The sequence below is a fragment of the Crocuta crocuta genome, unplaced genomic scaffold (genome assembly GCF_008692635.1).
Source record: "Crocuta crocuta isolate KB4526 unplaced genomic scaffold, BGI_CrCroc_1.0 scaffold70, whole genome shotgun sequence".
Classification (NCBI taxonomy): domain Eukaryota; kingdom Metazoa; phylum Chordata; class Mammalia; order Carnivora; family Hyaenidae; genus Crocuta; species Crocuta crocuta.
Window position 1 is genome coordinate 15,276,356 of NW_027528417.1, and position 20,189 is coordinate 15,296,544.

Sequence of the window (20,189 nt, forward strand, 5' to 3'; positions counted from 1 at the left end):
CCGGACAGCGTCGGAGGTGTGGGAGAAGCCCCCTCCCCCGAGGACTTCCGTGGTCTCAGGCCGCTGCCCCCGCCTGCAAAGCCCAACCCCAAGGCTCCCCCGTGCTGCTCTGGAGAGGGAAGAGCCCTTGCTTGTTTGTTTACGAATTGAGCCCTCTGGGGTCTCGCAGTGAAACGGAGAGTTCGTCCCCGAGGATCTGGCGTTTGATCGCACACTTCAGGAACGGGAGTTCAGGATCTCCCAGAGCAGTCTCTTTCCGTTTGGGGGCGAGCTAAGATCTTTCTCACGGAACTCCGAGCTCTTTTACTCAGAACGACGCTAAGCCATCCCCTCGTATGAAGTCAGCTGTCGTTTAGCCGCTCACACCCTTCTTTTGGGTTCGTGCTCCCACATTCCTTTAACCTGGCCCTCCCTATGCGGCCTCACATCTAAGGCCACTCATTCTGGTAATCCTCGCCTGCATCCCGTCCCATGTTCGGAGGCTCCCCCAAAACTGGGTTCCTAAAGTACATTTGTAAAACACCACGGTTCTCCAGTCAGACTTGAATTCTAATCCAGAACAGTGCCAACTTAAGTGTGTGATTTTGAGTAAGTCCCTTCACTTCTCTAAGCCTCAGTGTTCTCATCTGAGAATGGGGACAATCATATTAGCTCAAGATGGTTGAGAGCACGAAAGGAGGAGAAGGACGGGAAATATTTAGCGTGCCACCTCGGCACCTATTAAGAATTCGACTGATTTCAATTACTTTTGGAGCAGATAATTCCCCAAATACGCATGCTTTTTTTGGAATGAAATTCAAAATGTAATAATGGCAATAAAACATTTTCCATCAGTCATAGGAGGAAGGTTTTTGAAAGTGTTGTTCCCTAATGCTGAGGAGTGCTCAATGGTCAAGCGATAATGATGCTCTTGGTCAAGTGATGATACAGTTTGATACAGTCATACTGGAAAGCAGTGGAAATCTATATCAGGAGTTTTAGAAATGTCATTTCCTTCACTTCACAAATGCACATCAGAAAATTGTCTCGGAAATCATCATAGTGCAGAAAATACACAGAAAGATGGTAATTATAGCATTATTTATAATTATAACATTTAACCTTATTTTAATTGAAGTATAGTTGATACACATTACATTAGTTTCAACTGTACAACATAGTGATTTGACAACTATGTACGTTACAAAAATACCACAATAAGTGTGGTCATCATCTGTCACCATACAAAGTTGCTCTACTTTGCATCCCTGTGACTTATTTTATAACTGGAATTTTGTTCCTCTTAATCCCTTTCACACTTCACCTACATTTAAACTTTTATATGGTGGAAAATTTTAGCATACACAAAAGTAGAATAGGTAAATAAACTGCCCTGTGCTCATCACCCCACTTCAACTATGATCAGTATTTTGCCTGCCTTGTTTTTGTGGAAACTGTTAAACCTAATTAATATCTGGAAAAGGAGAACAGGTGTATAAGTGGGGGTGCATTTAAGTAGAGTGCAATGAACCTTTTAAGATAACAGAATTGTATATATGGTATTACCACAGGTTTGAAAATTCAAAACCTAACATCCAATCTATGTAGAAATATAGGAAGTAAAAGAGAATGTTAACTAGTTTCCCTTTGATGGTGAGACAGTGAATGATTTCCTCCCCTTCTGTTTTTGAATAGAAATATTCCATAAAAATTGTGTGTTGTTGTTAAAACAATGAAACGACAAGCAAAATCTAAAAGCGCTGCACCTGAACTAAGCACAAAGAATATGCCAGAACAGGTTTACTGTTACAGAGAATAAAGATGAAATATTTTTGTAGCCTATGCTCGCGTGAGCATTCATCTGCCTCCTCATGTTAGTGCTTCATTTTGAACTACATGTCAGTTAACATATCCAGAATTTTAACCCACCATCCTCTAAGTGTAAGGGATTTGACTGGAAAATTTTATCTCCCTTATTTTCACTACTTCCCTCCCACCCTGCCCAGGGCAGGCAACGATGTCCTGTGAAGAGATGACTCTCTCATTTCTTTTCTCCCTTTCCTGAGCAGGATTCCAACTCACACTTCATGCATTTACACATCCTTCCTAAAACAACCACTTCAAACAATTCAAGTAAGATAATTTTGTTTTATCACAAAATTTTTCTTGTTCAAATAGGTTGTAGTGGGATCTGACCAAGAATCTATTCTGCTCTCGGGTGATGAACTAGATCTGCTTTTTAAACTGACCCAGTACACCTTCAAATAGTCAAGGGAGGTGTCACCTTAAAGAAAATATGTCAATGCAACAAAAAAATCAAAAGAAATGCACAAATGAGTTTTGTTCAAATCAGTTTGTGAAAAATACTTTGTTTCCTAGGTATGCCAAGAAGCCCTTTCACACAGATGTCCTTAGAGATATGGATCAGTCCGGAGTTCTCCTCTGGGTGAAAGCAGAGCCCTTTATCGTGGGTGCCTTGCAGGTCCCCCCTCCATCCAAGTTCAGCCTTCACTATCTCAGGAAGATATCCACCTACGTGCGAACCCGGGCCACAGAAGGGGCTTACCCACGCCTGTCCTGGTCTACATGGAGGCACATTGCATGTGGGAAGCTGCAGCTGGCCAAGGATCTGGCATGGCTTTACTTTGAAATATTTGATAGTCTTGCAGTGAAGACACCGGAAGAGCGCCTGGAATGGTCCGAGATTCTGTCCAACTGCATGTCTGAGGATGAAGTCGAAAAGCAAAGGAATCAGGTATAGATTTATATGTATGTATATGTGTGTTTAGTTGTTTTGAGAAAGAAACTGTCTTTAATTTTTGTACTAGCTGTACAGTGTGTGGTGTTTGGTTAATGACCATTGTGATCCCAATGTGCCTTTTTTTTTTTTTTTTTTAAACAGTTGTGGTTGGGCGGTATTTAATGAATTAGCTCTTACTTGGCAATCCGGATTCACCTACTTCCAAAGCAGTAACATTACAAGAACACTGCAAATGAAAGAAGGAAATACTTACATTGACTTTAAAAATATTTTAAGGTGAGGGGTGCCTGGGTAGCTCAGTCAGTTAAGCATCCGCCTCTTGATTTCTACTCAGATCATGATCTCACGATTTGTGAGATTGAGCCCTGCATCAGGCTTACGCTGACAGCTGACAGTGCGGAGCCTGCTTGGGATTCTCTCTCAATCTCCCTCCCTGCCCCTCCCGGACTTGAGCATGCACGTGCTCTGTCTCTCTCAAAGAGACTTAAAAATATTTTAAGGTGAGTCAGTGCTTGTGAACCATTGATACATTACAGTCAGGGCACCCAGCTATTTTTAAGTAAGCATCTTCTATGTGCTGGGATTCAAAGATGATTGGAACAGCATCTCTGCCTCCATGGAGCTCAAAGACTAGTAGGAGAAGTTGTTGTGTGAAACAGTGCTATTTGATAGTGTGGAATGTACAATAGTAAAAGTATACATAAAGTGCAGAAACAGAATAGGGAAGAGACTGATTAGTTCTGGTGATCAGGAAAGACTTCACAGAGAAAGCATATTAATCAGAGTAGGCTTGTTACAGTAGTAAGCAATCCTGGCACTTCAGCGGCTTAGCACAGTGAACAGTTTCTTTCTCCTCCAAGCAGCAGTATAACATATGGCACCTGGTTGGATGAATCTCTAGGCTGCTGTTGTCCAAGCAATAACTCAGTGATCTAGTCATTTTGGAACCACAATTATATTAGCTTTGCTGCAGTTAAAAACAAACAAAAATGAAAGTCCAGTGGCTTAGAGTAACAAAGATTGGTTTCTTGGCTATTATGTGCAGCTTGCACTTTGGCTAGGGCTCTCTTCCAGGTGATGGCTTGGCTCTGTGGGTCTACTCGTTTCGGGACCCAGGCTAAAGAAACATATTCTGTGTTGGTCATGCCTATTCTTATGACAGAGGGAAGAGCAGCAGAGCAGGAGAAAGCTCTCGATGCCTCTTCAAACTTTTCCTCCAATGTGACATAAACTGCAACGACTTTCATTCAATTGGCCAAAGCTCTGTCATATGTCCATGTCTAAAGTCAGGATGATGGGAAGATAAACTACTTCCCAGGAGGTAGAGAAATCCCATAGCCACGGATCAGATCTTATAAGCCTCCTAGAGGATGTGGAAGTGAATAACTGCAGGTATAATACAATATGCCCCAGCCATGCTCATTAGGGTCTCAGAGTCCTTTACTTCCATTTCTTTTGGAAGAGTTTTTGGGAGACAATACTATGTCAGTCCACCCACATTCCATTGACTGGGACTCAGTTACACCATGTCTAACTTCAAGGGAAGCTGGGAAATGCCATCTAATTGTGTCCCCGGGAAGAAAAGAAAAGGTATTTAGTTAGTACTAGCTACTGTCTACCACATGTGGTAATATCTAAACAAGGTTTTGGAAGTTGAAAGTTTTGCAAGCAACCAAGAACGAAAGAACAATATAGTTATTCATTAATTAAACATTTATCGAGTGTCTACTGTATGTGAGGTACAGTGGTAGATGCTGGATACAGAGATCAATAAAACCTTCAAGAAGCTCCAAATTTTTTGAGTGTTTATGTGGTATATTCTGTGCTAGTTACTGGGAATAGAAAAACGAAAAAGGCAAGGATCTTATAGTCTCATGAAGAAAAAGGTGTATGAAGGAATAGTGATAACATAACATATAATTATTAAATGGAAGCATGTATAAACTCAGGGCATTTTGCTGAGTATAAAAACGCCAGTCCCAAAAGGTTACATACTATATGATTCTATTTACATAACATTCTTGAAATGACAAAATTATAGAGATAGAGAACAGGTAAGTGATTGTCAAGGGATTGAGGAAGGGGTGAGTATGGGAGGCGGAAGTAGGAAGTGGGTGTGGCTATAAAAGGACAACATTCAAGATCTTTGTGTTGATGGAGGTGTTCTATAACTTGGCTGCATCAATGTCAGTACCCTGGTTGTGCTACTGTGTTACCGCTTTACAAGATGGGAACTGAATACAGTGTACATGGGATCTCTCAATTACTTCTTATAGCCGCATGTAATCTCAATCTGCAGCTATCTCAAAAAATTTGATTACAAAAGTAAACATTTAATATATAGGATTCATGGGGCTCCATTGACAGTTGACTGAATAGGTCTAGGTGATCCTGAGAAGCTGTATTTTTAAGTTCTTAGATATAGTGATTTTCAGCCAGGTTGGGAATCAGGTCGAATATAGCTATGGTGGCAGAGGTATAACTATTTTGTGCCTCCTGTATGTGTATGGGAATGGGTATCTGAGGATAATCATGAACTTCAAATCCTGAGCTTCAAGCCAGACCCTTTTTCAAATAAGAAATGACTTACAAAAAAATATCACTGGTCTGATGGATGTTTATATCAAACACTCTTTTAAGAACTTGTTGAAAACCCGAGTCTTACTCCCCTATAAAATGCACATACACCAAAAAATTACGTACAATTTCAAATGTTGCATTGATACCCTTAACTTTTTTGATAAGTCTGTGAGTCGTAGATTAGACTAACCTCTGTATTTGGTGAAATTTCCTTCTTCCTTTCTTCCATTCATTTATTTATTCAAATGATTAAGTTTCTCCTTTTTTAACTGTAATTTTAAACATTTGAAATAATATACTTTTTAAAAGTATGTACTTTATCCTTTCCTCTTCAATTTTGGGAGGGAACGTCTATAGCCATAGATGCTACATAGCTTTCCAAGAAGGTAAGTGATTTCAGTTAAATTGGTTTTAGGAACTTCTTGGTTTCAGAGACCTACCTATCAAATGCTAGCAAGTTTCTACATTTTTGTTTTTAGGATCAGCAAACTGTTGTGAATTTATTTTACTATGTCTACTTAGTTGTAGAGTAGGGGCTGATGTGATTTTCTTTTTTTAAGTTTATTTATTTATTTTGAGGGGGGGTGTAGGGGAGAGAGAGAGAGAAAATCTGTCAGTGCAGAGCCCAATGTGGGCTGAAATCAAGAGTCAGACACTTAGGGGCACTGGGGTAGCCCAGTCGGTTAAGCATCAGGTCACGATCTCATAGTTCATGGGTTCGAGCCCTGTATCAGGCTTTGTGCTGACAGGCCTGGAGCCTGCTTTGGATTCTGTCTCCTTTTTCTCTCTGCCCCTCCCCCCGCTCATGTGCGCATGGGCGCTCTCTCCCCCTCTCTCAAAAATGAATAAACAATTGCACGTATAGGAGGATTAGGAGGAACTTAACTGAGGAACAAGGGGGAGAAGAAGGGCGGAAATGGTGGGGGAAAGGGAGAGAGGCAAACCATGAGAGACTCTTGAATGCTGACAAAAACTGAGGACTGATGGATGTNAAAAATAGATGTAAGAAACAATGTTTTCTGTGATGTTAATGCTTTGGTTCTCAAAGAATTTAAAACTTTAGAGCAAGTAAATGTTTTAAAATATCAACTAGTGTTGCTCTGTCTTTTAGAGGGAGGAGAAAGATGAAGTTCAAGAAGTGCATGGTGGTCCTAGCTCATGGCAGCACTGAACTGAGAATCACTCTGTTGTCTCATAGAAATAAAGAATTAAACAGTTGGGGAAAAAAAATGGAAAAACTATCTTGTAATAATTAAAAGAATGAATAAATGGCCAAAAATTTCACAAAGCAAAAAAAAAAAAAAAAAAAAAAAAAAAAGAATAAACATTAAAAAGAGTCAGACACTTAACCAAATGAGCCACTCAGGTGCCCCTGGACTAATATAGTTTAAAGACATGTGTTCATGGGGCGCCTGGGTGGCTTAGTCGGTTAAGCCTCTGACTTTCGCTTAGGTCACGATCTCGCAGTTCGTGGGTTCGAGCCCCGCGTCGGGCTCTGTGCTGACTGCCAGCTCAGAGCCTGGAGCCTGTTTCAGTCTGTGACTCCCTCTCTCTCTGACCCTCCCCTGCTCACGCTGTCTCTCTCTCTCTCTCCTAGAAATAAATAAAACATTTAAAAAAAAAAAAAAGACATGTGTTCATCATCTCTTCTCTTCTTGGACAGCTTTCAGTGGACACCCTACAGTTTCTGCTCTTCTTATATATGCAGCAGTTAAACAAGGTTTCCCTGAGGACATCTTTGATTGGAGAAGAGTGGCCTAGTCCCAGAAATAGATCTCAGTCTCCTGACTTGGCTGAAAAATCCAGTTGCCATAATAAGGTACTGTTTAAACGTTGGTCTCGTCTGAAAAGGCGTTTGTGAAGGAGACAATTTGTCTTCATTAAAAATTGTGGCAGGTTTACTTATACAAGCCAGTCGCTTGCTGGCGTGTTTTGTTTTATGTTGCTTTTTTCGTTTCTTTTCCTTATTATAAAACGAAATAAATATTTGCAGTCTTAGTCGAAATAGAGAGATAATTTCCGTTCCTTCAGTGACACAAAAATTGCACGGTTTGGGGGCAAGCTATTCACTGTACTCTCATTAGAATTCTTGGTTTTGCAAATGTCAATGAATTTGAATCTACTTACTTGACTAAGTTAGGATAAATGAAAAGATGCAGTGTTTGCAAAGTCTGTTGAGATCTACTGAGAACATTTCTGTAAAAATATCTTTTCACATGTTTAAATGATGTGCTTCAGTCTACTTAAGCTCAGCATGCTTATGTAATATTATATGATGTGACAACCTAGAAGTTAAATTTAACTGCCCCACATTGTGAGTTTTAGAAATTATTTCCTCTTTCTGTCTTTGTGAGGAAAACCAAAATGGTTTTACCCGTTTATGTAAAAGTATTCTGAAGAACTTTAAGGAAAACACAGACCTCGGTATTGCTGCCATGTGCAGGTTCTTTAAAAATGTTCTGAGAACAAAAAAAAAAAATTGTTCTGAGGCAAACAACAACAAAAGTCTCTCTGATATTTTGTACTTTTGGTACTTTTATAATCTTTTTCAGGTAAATCTGGCCGCCCTTACATTCCATGATGCTATTTCCTCCTGGAAATAGCTTTTTGTTCTTCTTTCTCACTCTTCTTCATGAGCTTCCCCACGGCCCTGACAGGCTGCTGTTCCCTCCGGATTCCGCCTGTGGCCATTTTGTCTTCTCACTAGATATATTCTTTAAACATAATTCTTCTCTTCCCGTGACTTCCTATATCTCAATGGCTCCTGAGTTTGTCTGCATCCTAGATTCCCCTGTTCATGTAGATGCCCTCTCTATACCTTAAATCCAGAATGTCCAAGTCAGATGTATTAGAAAGGCCAATCATTGTCTGCTCTTTCCACATGTATTTCCTGCTGAGTGGGTACTATGTAGAGATGGTGTTTTGAACCATATGTAGTCTGTATTCAAATTGGCTCTGCCACTTAATATCACATGATTTTAAGCAAGTTGGCTAACTTTTCTAGGCCTTGGCTTCTCTTCTGTAAGTGGGGATGATAATGCATATTTCTGGATGACTGTCAGAATTCAGTAATATACTAACATGAGACTTATTGTACAGTAAGCACCACTAAATGGTGACTTAGTTTGTGCGAAAGCCTGACTTTTCCCAACAACTGATTAGACCAGAGATGGACATTTGACTAGAGTAACCCATTCATGGGAATGTATTTGTAATTAGTCTGATTTGAAATGATGACCTAGTCCCATCAGTAGCCCCAGGAACTGAAGAAATTAGCAGTTTGTGAGGGGTGCTTGAGCTGGTAGCTCAGGTGGCATTGGTCCAGAATAGCTGCCATGTTCATGAGTGACCTGGAGTTATGAGGGATTAGAAACTGAGGTAATAAGAGAAAAAGAATAGACTGGAACAGACATGTAGAGACACTGGCCTTGAGAGAGAACCAGGTTCAAGGTGGCCTTCCAATTCCAGCTTTGATGAGGCCTACCTATACTTTGGTTTGGGAGATGACCATGTGTCCCTACAGTAAAATCTCCCCTTACTTGAATTAACTTATATTCTCTGTGCCAGTGCAAGTTACCACCAGCTACTGATGCTCGCTCTCTCAGCACCCATACCTAGTTATTTGTCAAGTGTTCCCGATTCTGTCTCCAAAATAATTCTACTTTATTTTTTAATTTTTTATTTTTTTTAAAATATTTTTATTTATTTCTAGGAGAGAGAGAGAGAGACACGTGAGCAGGGGAGAGTCAGAGAGAGAGGGAGACACAGACTCTGAAATACGCTCCAGGCTCTGAGCTAGCAGTCAGCACAGAGCCCGATGCGGGGCTCGAACCCACGAACTGCGAGATCATGACCTAAGCGAAAGTCGGACGCTTAACCGACTAAGCCACCCAGGCGCCCCTAAAATAATTCTACTTTAAAAGTCTGTCCCTTTTCAGAAGACCTGGCTAGTTCAGTCAGTGGAGCATGCAACTCTTGGTGTTAGGGTTGTGAGTTCGAGCCCCACATTGGGGGAAGAAATTACTTAAGAAATAAAATCTTAAAAAATATATATTCAAAAAAATAAAACTTTCTCTTCTCTTCCTCTTATATAGGCCATAATGACAGGGTGGGGGAGGGGCCTGATTTCTATAATTAGGTCCTACCTGGTCACTCTACTTTTAATCCACACTCCACCTACTACACTGGACTTTCTAAATGCAGAAGGATTATATCTGTCTCCTGCCAAAACTCCTGTCAATGAATTGACTGCTGTTTTCATCTTGTGCTCCATGGAGCCACCTCAGGGCCTACAATGGGTGAGGAGGATGCAATAAGAGAGATGAAGAGTGACAGCTCTGCTTTGACATTTTTTTTTTTTTAACTTTATTTATTTGAGAGGAAGCACACATGTGCGCACAAATGGGGGGGGTGGGCAGAGAGAGCGGGAGAGAGAGACTCCCAAGCAAGCTCTATGTTGGCAGCACAGAGCTTGACTTAGGGTCCAAACTTACAAATCGTGAGATTATAACCTGAGCCAAAACCAAGAGTTGGATGCCTAGCCAATTGAGCCGTCCAGGTGCCCCTGACATGTTCTTTGGTATACAAATGAGAATTTATTAAAAAGGAAAAAAGGTATAGCTATTTAGAAAATAGCCCTAAAATCCCTGGCACACAAAATAAAGCCCAGATGTTTTAGGGGTTCATACAGGCCTTTCCTGACTGGTCCCTGCTACCATTTTAACTTTACCTGATACTTCCCAGCATGCTTCCTAAACCCTACCCAGAACTTCCCAGTTTTCTGAACACAGCAGGTAATTTTATTCCTATGGGTCTTTGCATATGCTGTTCCCTAGGCGTAAGCCTTTTTAAAAAATATGTTTGCATAACTACCAACATTAGTCAAGAATCTGTTCAAACAGCACTCCACGGTGATTCTCTTTCCCCAAGAGGACTTCCTTGTTCCTCTCATGCTCTTAGCATGTCTTCCCAGATCTCTGCCCTAGGTCTTATCTCATTGTGTAATAGCTGCTTGTTTATATTGTTTTTTCACTACAAAGACTCTGAGTTCCTGGAGGACAAGACAGTGTCTTACCCAATTTGCATAATTCATCAGTTAACACTGCTCATACCACATAAGAGATATTCAAGAAATCTCTCTCAAATGAATGAGCCAAGTCATTGAGACATCTGCCAACTCCAAGCTTGTTCCAAAAGTTATAACTTGTCTTAAATCTAGCTACTGAAAGATCAGTTGCATTGTTTCATGCAGTGGAATTTGGAATTCCTCCTGTAAAATGAGAAGGTAAGTAGAGAAACCCAATGTGGGACACCTGGGACGGGGGGCGGAGGGGCTTAGTCGGTTGAGCATTGAACTCTTGGTTGCAGCTCAGGTCAGGATCTCAGGTCGTGGGATTGAGCGCCACATCAGATTAAAATTCTTTTTTCTTTTTTAATGTTTTATTTATTTCTGAGAGAGAGATGGCATGAGCAGGAGAGGGTCAGAGAGAGAGGGAGTCACAGACTGAAACAGGCTCCAGGCTCTGAGCTGGCAGTCAGCTCGGAGCCTGGCACGGGGCTCGAACCCACGAACTGTGAGATCACGACCTGAGCTGAATTCGGACGTTTAACTGACTGAGCCACCCAGGCGCCCCGCGTCAGATTAAGATTCTTAAGGTTAAGATTCTGCTCAAGATTTTCCCTCTTTCCCTCTGCCGCTACCCCCGCTCACTCTCTGTTTCTGTCAAATAAACACAATGAAAATGAAAATAAATTAAAAAAGGAAACCCAGTGCTTCATCGAATGTTAGATCTGAAATCTTGAGTATTTACTAGCTCTGTGACCCTGGGTAAGTTTCTTAACCTTTCTGTATCTCCATTTCCTCATTTGTAAAATGAGCATGGTAATGTCATCTTTCGCACGATTGTTGCTAGGATTAAATATGTTAAAGTTTGTATAACACTAGTTGGCACACACTAAGGATTAGCTGTTAGTATTACTTTTGAATCTGTTTATACCTGCCACGTACATTAAAAAATTTTTATAAGGTGTATGTTGCAACCTTAAATGCTTTTTAGGACAGGAGGCAAAACATAAATACAAAGCAATTAAAATACAAATCTTTCAGGTCTTGTAGAATCTTTTTTCTGTTAAGTGTACTTTATTTTGATATTTTTTAGAACTGGAATGATTACAGTCACCAAGCATTCGTCTATGATCATCTGTCCGATCTCCTTGAGCTGCTTTTAGATCCAGAACAACTCACTGCATCATTTCATTCAACCCAGAGTAGCCTAGTGTCCCGAGAAGCTGTTGTGGCCCTCAGCTTTCTCATTGAAGGTACAGTGAGTAGAGCCAGGAAGATCTATCCACTTCATGAACTTGCATTGTGGCCACCACTACATGCAGAAAGCGGCTTCTCAAGGATCTCTAAGACCTTTTCTTTCTACAAGCTGGAAGCCTGGCTGAGAACCTGTCTGACTGCGAATCCATTTGGTACCTCTGCTTGCCTCAAGTCTGGAAAGAAATTGGCTTGGGCTCACCAAGGTATTTTTCAGTATTTTCATCTATATGAAATTGGATGACAAGTAAAGGAAGCTCGTGTTTTCTGGTGTATTAATAGTCCTACATCTTCTGTAGGAGACCTGAAAAATATTGCTACTATACGAGAGAAAAAGGGAACATTTCTCTTTTGTCTATGACTGTTTCCTGTCAAGGCAGCAATAGTCGGACAGTTGATGTATGATTCTGGGCCATTGTGGTTACAGTTAACAGCAACTCCAGCTTTGGTCAGACCTCTCTTTCTCTGCTTTTCTTTATTTGGACTCTTTCTCCCTTACCCTCTCATTTGCTCGTTTGCTTAAGGCTTTCCTGTTTTCTGTGCACCATGGCAGCATTTGGCCTTTCCACAATCACAGCGTCAGAGAGTTGGTGTAGAGATGGGGTCCTATCTAGGACACAGACACACAGATTAGACTTTTCTAAATTGGAAAATTCAAGTTACGGTAGAGAAAATCCTGGCCTTGGTTGCATTAGATACCTAATCCTGACAGTCCAGCGACGGCTAACAAGATAGGTTCAGGTGTTGTAGGACTTCTGGCCCTGGTAGAAAACTTAAGGGAAGGGGGCTCAGGTGGAAGTTTAAAGAGAAGTAGGTGCCTGTACTAAGGCAAATTGCAGACGAAATTAATGAAAAAAGAAAAAAAAATGAAAGGATATACTCCTACGATCTCTGAATTTCAAAGAAAGAAAAAAATAGGCTTCATGTAATTAAAAAACTGAGTTTTGTATCAAATTTTTATAATGCTAAAAAACAAAACGATTGAGCAATGTGTATAGAATCTTGAGTGAAAGATTGTGATCCAAGAAATCTGTATCCAACCCAGCCATTGCTCTAAGAGGAGATCATAGACTTCCAGATGTATTAGGGTCCCATAAATATATAGGACATACTACATAGTTTTTGATGTTGATAAAAGAACATAGTCTCAAGTAAGTTTTTAGATGCTGTTGCAGGAGTCACTCATAAAAAGAGGATAACTAATCTCTTAGGATTATACCGAAATGTTAGCAGTGGATAACACGGTCACAAATAATTTTTCATCTTCTTTTACTACTATTTAAAATTTTTATACAATAGCCATGTATTACTTATTTAATAAAAGGAAGCAATAAGTTTTTTGTTTTGTTGTTGTTTTTAAAAGAAGAATAGCATACTTCTGTGACCTCTTCCTACTTGGCCAGTATTCATTTACTTTATTTTTTAATATAGTTTATTGTCAAGTTGGTTTCCATATAACACCCAGTGCTCATCCCCACAAGTGCCCTCCTCCCTGCCCTTCTCCCCTTTTCCCCTCTCCGCCACCCCCGTCAGCCCTCAGTTTGTTCTCAGTATTTAAGAGTCTCTTATGGTTGGCCTCCCTCCCTCTCCTTCACTATTTTTCTCCCTTCCCTCCCCTATGGTCCTCTGCTAAGTTTCCTGATCCACATATGAGTGAAAACATGTGGTATCTGTCCTTCTCTGCCTGACTTATTTTGCTCAGCATAACACCTTCAAGTTCCATCCATGTTGCTACAAATGGCCAGATTTCATTCTTTCTCATTGCCATGTAGTATTCCATTGTATAGATAGACCATATCTTCTTGATCCATTCATCAGTTGATGGACACTTAGGCTCTTACAGGGGTATCCCGAAGCACAGTGTGAGAAGCCAGTCACGTGATGGCGAGACTGTTAGGAGGGTAACCCCTGCACGGATGTTTTGAGTGTCTGTGTGTATGAGGCACCGTGTATGAAAGGGAGATCTGCTCTCAAACACTAATGGGATTAAAGACATGAATCCAAATAGAATTCATGGAAGCTTAAGAGGGATTTGAAATTAGTATTATGGCAATGTAAAGAGATTATATAAGGATTGGGATGATAAATTGAGGCAACTTGGAGAAGATATTTGAGTTATTGGAGTCAGGCCAGTTCTGTCACTTTCTGGCCACATGACCTTGGGCATATTACTTGAATGGTTGCACACGAAACAAATCTTAGATCTGTAGGCAATCTTGAATGGATTATAGGTTTTAAAAAATTTTACAACAAAAAATTAAGAAATATTGTAAACGTACTGAGAAACACAGAACAGCATTGCAAACACCTCATTACCCAAAGCCCAGATTGAACAGGTTCCCAAACCTTGTACGTATCTCATTTTAGGCCCTTAGACACATGTAACCTCATGTGATTGTTTGTTTTTCTTTGCTTTGAAACTATCTCATTTATTCATGTTTTTCTCAAACAGTTGAAGGGACGACAAAAAGAGCTAAGATTGCTTGTAATACTCATGTGGCTCCTAGGATGTGCCGCATGGTGGTGATGAGCCAAGTTTACAAGCAGACCTTGGCCAAGAGCTCAGATACTCTGGTGGGGGCACATGTAAAGATTCATCGCTGCAATGAGTCTTTTATATACCTGCTGTCTCCCTTACGGTAAGCGCCGTCTCCACAGTGTTCTCGTATTTTGACATTTTCTTTGGACTGGGATTGATCGTGTTTTTGCTATTAGAGAATAATTTTGTAGTTAAATATTTTTATTCCCACGCAGAGGAGTTTACTTGATCTTTTTCACTTTGCAGATCTGTGACCATTGAGAAGTGCAGGAATAGCACGTTTGTCTTGGGCCCCGTCCAGACTGCTCTTCACCTCCACAGCTGTGACCATGTTAAAGTCATTGCTGTCTGCCACCGTTTGTCCATCTCTTCTACAGCAGGTTGCGTCTTTCACGTTCTAACGCCTACGCGCCCACTTATTCTCTCTGGAAACCAGACAGTAACTCTTGCCCCTTTTCATACCCATTACCCAATGCTGGAGGATCACATGGCCAGGACCGGCCTCGCTACAGTGCCTAACTATTGGGATAATCCAATGATTGTGTGCAGAGAGAACAGGGACATAAGTGTCTTCCGACTCTTACCGCCTTGTGAATTCTATGTATTCATTATCCCCTTTGAAATGGAAGGGGATACGACAGAGATCCCTGGGGGTCTTCCGTCTGCGTATCAGAAAGCACTGCGTCAAAGAGAACAGAAGATACAAATCTGGCAGAAAACTGTGAAGGAGGCTCGTTTGACAAAGTAAGTGTTTTCTAGAAGAAAAATTTGTCTTCTATAAAACTCCACAGGAAAATTAATCTGTAGATGTTTACAGCCGTGGTAAAGTAATAAGAAAGATACAGTATGTCTTTTAAGGTCTATATTCCAGGCTCTTTGGTCGGGAGATGGGAGCAAGTAGAAGCCCAAGAGTTAGGCTCCCTTCATTTTAGAAGCTTAAGTTTAGTTGACAGATAAACAACTCTATAAATGAAAGGTCATATATAGAATATGCCACATAATCCAATGCTTAAATGAATTGGTTTAGTTTGCTTTTCAATTTACTTCTACACTGTATCAGTGGTTGTCCACCTTGGTTGTGCATTAGGATCATCCAAGAGGCTTGCTGGAAATCCAGATTTCCTGGCATCTACCACAGACCAGCTCTCCAGGGCTTGATTCTTATGCTGCTCCAAGGACCAGTGCTGGTTTCAGTCAGAATTTTCCCTAATCCGTGGGAAAATGTAAAAAATGAATATAGTGTTTTAAAACAAAGCTAAATTTTATCCATTTAAAATGTCTTTTATTCTGGAATTAGAACCTTCCTAAACTTGGGGTGCTAAAATAGCTTATTTTTAAATTACAGACTTGTGATAGTAGATGATTGTGGTTTATTATGTTCACCACAAAATTTTATTTCAAGGTACTAGTCTTTGAACTCTAGAAGCCAGCGACACACTGTATGGTTAATAGAGATTCAAAAAACATCAGCACGGGTAGTCAGGGAAGGCTTATGGAGGAAGTAGAATTTGTGATGGATCTGGAAGAATGAGCAGCGTTTGGATAGGAGCTGAGGAGTGTGCAGAATATTTTATATTGTATTGTATCTGACCATTCTTTTTTTGGGGGGGGTGCGGTGGTGGTACTGCTCCAATGTACGGAACTCAATAGAACAATTATTTGGATAACTAGAAATAATTTAATGTCGGGGCGCCTGGGTGGCTTAGTCGGTTAAGCGTCCGACTTTCGCTTAGGTCATGATCTCACGGTTCATGGGTTCGAGCCCCGCGTCGGGCTCTGTGCTGACAGCCAGCTTGGAGCCTGGAGCCTGTTTCAGTCTGTGACTCCCTCTCTCTCTGCCCCTCCCCTGCTCACGCTGTCTTTCTCTCTCTCTCCTAGAAATAAATAAAACATAAAAAATAAAATAAAATAAAACTGTCTTTAAAAAAAAAAGAAATAATTTAACGTCTATCCCATTAAAGTGTTTTACAATCACCTGGAGGAAAATGAACATGAATCGGTGTTCTTACGTTATTTTTCTCTTGACGGCACTTTTAGGGATCAGAGGAAGCAGTTCCAGGTACTTGTGGAGAACAAGTTTTATGAGTGGTTGATTAATACAGGACATCGCCAACAGCTGGACAGTCTCGTGCCCCCCGCTGCGGGCTCCAAACAAGCAGCAGGATAAGACCCTACACGGAAACACCGGTGGGCATTACTCAGAACAAATTACCTCGGGAAAATCTTAGAAGCATGCAAAAAACCACACAGAATATTATGTTCCTGCCACTTTCTCCCCACCACTCCCACCAGCATATACAGACTTTACATTCCCATATTTACTGCATTTTACAGTGAGAAGACCAACCAAAATATTCCAAGCCTATGGAATACTGGGCAAATATGATGGGCAAGTTTTATCCTTTTTGCTTCTTGCCGAGTACAGGTTGTACTTCCAAAGATAACTACTTTCCCCATTCATAGCTTTTGCTTTCTTTCACCTTTCTAACACATCTTTCATCTTTCCAGTCACCCACACACAAATCAATTAAGTTAGTGGATTTCTGTTAATTGCACATGTGAACATTAATAAGTTACCATAATTAATCCAAATGAAGATTTGAATACTGAACTCCAGAAGATCACAGATCCAGTTGAAGCAGCATGTAATACAGACAAGTTTACCAGAAGTTAACTTAATCCAAATAGAAAGTATTCTTTTGCAAATAGAAATTAGTTTGCTTTTCTCTATTTTGAAGTATTTTTAAAGATTAATAAAAAAACAGGACATCAAAAAACAGTGCACAGAAAAATACAAACACAGAGATACTCACTTTGACTTACAGTTAAAGAACTGTAAGAGATGATGTTTCCTCTGTCGGATCGGCAGTGTTCCACAGGTGGCATGTAACACTAGAGAAGCATTTCATTTACCATTGGGAAAAGTCTACCTTTGTGTAACCTTTTTGGAGGCTATTTTGACAAAATAAAAATTCTAAATGCACACAATCTTTGACTTAGCAGTTTCACTTCTTAGAATTTATCAACTTAACTTCACTGATTAAAATTTATCTTATGGATCCATTCATGTATATAAAGATCTGTTTAAAAAATTTGTCTGTTGCAGCATTGTTTGGAAGAGCTACAGACTGGAAAACCATCCAGGTGCTTCCCAGTAGAGGGCTGATGCCTAGTGAATTGGTTCATCCATGTTCTGGAATGCATCTTTAAAAAAAAAATGAGGTATAGGGCACCTGGGTGGCTCAGTCCATTAAGTGTCCCACGCTTGATCTCAGCTCAGGTCTTGACGTCAGGGTCATGAGTTCAAGTCCCACACTGGACTCCGAGCTGGGCATGGCACTTCCTTAAAAAAAAGAATGAGGCATATCTGTAGGTACTGATACTGGATCATCTCTAAGCTGGGAGGTTGGAGGGGTGAAGGCAGAAGAGGAGGAATAAAATATTGCCTTGTGTGTTTTCAAAAAAGAAAGGGATTATCACACATAGTTATGTGCTAATTATATGCCTTAAAAACCTCTGAAAAGGTATAAAGAAATTGCTGACAGTGTTTGCCTTTGAGAAATGAGACTAGATACCTAGGCTGAAAGAAAACATTCTTAACTTTTTTTGATATAGAATTCATGTACCATGAAATTCACCTTTTTAAAGTGAAGGATTTAGTGGCTTTTATTAATACAGTCACAAATTTGTGCAACTTTCACCATTGACAAATCCAGAACATTTTCGTCACTCTGAAAATAAACCCTGCACACATTGACAGGCACTCCTCATTCCTCCACCCCCAGTATCTTCTGTTTTCTCCAGTCCCTGGCACCACTAATCTACTCGTTGTCTCTTGATTTGTCAACTCTGGACATTTCCTGTAAATGGAATCATGCAACGTGTGACCTCTGTGCCTGGCTTCTCTCACTTAACATCGTGATCTTAGGGTCATCTGTGTTGTAGCATGGGTCAGTATGTCATTCCTTTTTATGGCTGGATAATACTCCATTGTCTAGATAGCCCACACTGTGTTCATCTGTTCCTCAGTTGATGTGAGATTTGAGCCGTTTCTCTTCTCAGTTGTTTTCATGTTTATTGTGAATGGTGTTGGTATGTACTTTTGCAAGTGTTTGTGTGCACGTGTGTTTTCAGTTCTCTGGGTATGTACCTACGAGTAGAATTGCAAGGTCATAGGCTAACTTTTTGAGGCACTGCTGAACTGTTTTCCAAAGCTGCAAAAACTTACTCTTTATATATGATTTACATTTTGCAGTGTGTATTTTTTATTAAAAGAATTTTATAATATTTGTTTAATAAATGCTGAGATTATGAATTGGAAAACTGATGAAATTCCCATTTCCTTTGGAAAGAAGGTAAAATTTTAGTTTAGACTAATCCCTGTGGCCTGCCACTTTTTCATGTCTGTATATGACTGTCTTTTGTTCTATTATGAACTGATGTGACCCTCAGAAGAAAGGAATGTAATTAACCTTAAACCTTATGCATCTTATCCCTCTAAACTGTCATCTGACCTTGACTTATAAGATTTTATAAATGCAAGGTTTTTCTTATTATTTGCATGAAGGCAACAGAAAAGTAAGCTGTTAATATTTTTCTTTTGTTATCTTCAGGGCTCTGGAAACATGAGGACAAATGGAAGATGGTACACATCTTGAAACTAAATTAGGAAGATGCTCTTGCTGCTTAAGAGATATTGGGGCGTTTTCCTTCCCATTTAAGACTATTCCTTGATTTCCGTTCCATACTCATGTATTACTGCTTATGTCGAATTTTAGATGAACTTCTATCATATAAACATTGTTTACAGAACATCAGGAAGCTCATCTTTGTGCTGCCAAAATGAAGGAGTTGATGAAGGCAATTTCATCGTATTTATGTTAATACTAAAGTGACGGAATGTGGATTTGCAAGTAAACTTCACATTTTAATTTGTATGATGAAAGGGTTTCATCCTTTCTAGAGTTAAATGAGAGTTTTATAGTTCTTTATAACTGTTTGAAAGGAAATTGCTACTCCTTTTAAAAATTAATTGGAATGAAAGTATAGTTTGTTGGTGTAGAAGTATAGCGGAGATAGTTTCATACAAAGATATTTTAGTCCTTAAAAGTATGAAGCAATGAAATTGTGTAAAATCCCTATTTTTCATTTTGTGCTTCAGAGTTTCAATAAGCAAATCTAAAAAGTAACTTTCTCCTTTTGAGAAAAAGAGGTTTACTTTTAATTTTAGAAAAGGTTTTATGGGGAGGAAAGAATTTTTCCTCTATCTTTCTAGGTTCTTTTGGCTAGTTTATTGACATAAGACATATTAACAGGAGGAAAACAATTCTAAGTAGATACCTATGGTAGCCTCATAAGGACAGGAGACCCAGGAATGAGGCAGTCGCAGCTTGTCTGCCACCCTGAGCTAAGGAATGGGTACGTTATGGGCCTGGACTGCAAAGGCGAGGAGGGGGTTCCCAGGAGGAGAAGAAGAGATGTGTGGCAGAGGTTTGTCTGGTCGTACCGGTGAGTCCTTCAGATTAAAAGTTCTCTCTGGTAGTAGCTCCCCTTCTGGGCCAGGCCCCCGATCTGAATTATTTTAGGTAGTTAAGGGAGAAGCAAAGTTTTTCTTGAATCTGCAGGATCTTGTTTGCCTTCAGCTCCAAATAATCTACATGCTTAAGTAGCACATTTTGGGGTCATGTATTCAGCTCCTTCTCAAATCCCGATGTCCTTCTGTGATATCAAAACAAAGTTTACATTTGATTGGGAAAGCTGTATTCTTTAAGATAAAGGAAAATAATTGTTAAATTATTATTAAATTATTACATGAATCTGCTGATAAATATTGTTTCATATGCTCACTGGTTGTTAAATTAGTAATTCTTTTTTAAAAAGGGCTTGATTTTTTTCTTTCTATAGTGAAAGTTAACCTTTAGAATGTGTGTTAGTTCTAATTGAGGTTCATAGTTTTTATTTTAAGATGAAATTCAAGAGAGAATTCAATAAAGGAACACTGGAGTTTTGGA

The 20,189-nt window shown here is 39.9% G+C and overlaps 1 protein-coding gene across 3 annotated transcripts in view; it reads left to right on the top strand.

Moving 5' to 3' along the window:
• TBCCD1 (TBCC domain containing 1) overlaps positions 1-20,189 on the top strand; it is a 22,812-nt gene extending 2,623 nt beyond the window's left edge. For 2 of the 3 annotated variants that reach the window (XM_077754419.1, XM_077754420.1), the window contains exons 2-8: positions 2,359-2,734; positions 6,984-7,139; positions 11,479-11,845; positions 14,092-14,278; positions 14,425-14,922; positions 16,216-16,365; positions 18,792-20,189. In XM_077754419.1, coding sequence (XP_077610545.1) covers positions 2,399-2,734; positions 6,984-7,139; positions 11,479-11,845; positions 14,092-14,278; positions 14,425-14,922; positions 16,216-16,345 — 1,674 coding nt within the window. In that variant the 5' untranslated portion in view covers positions 2,359-2,398 and the 3' untranslated portion in view covers positions 16,346-16,365; positions 18,792-20,189. The other variant, XM_077754421.1, reaches the window with a different exon arrangement.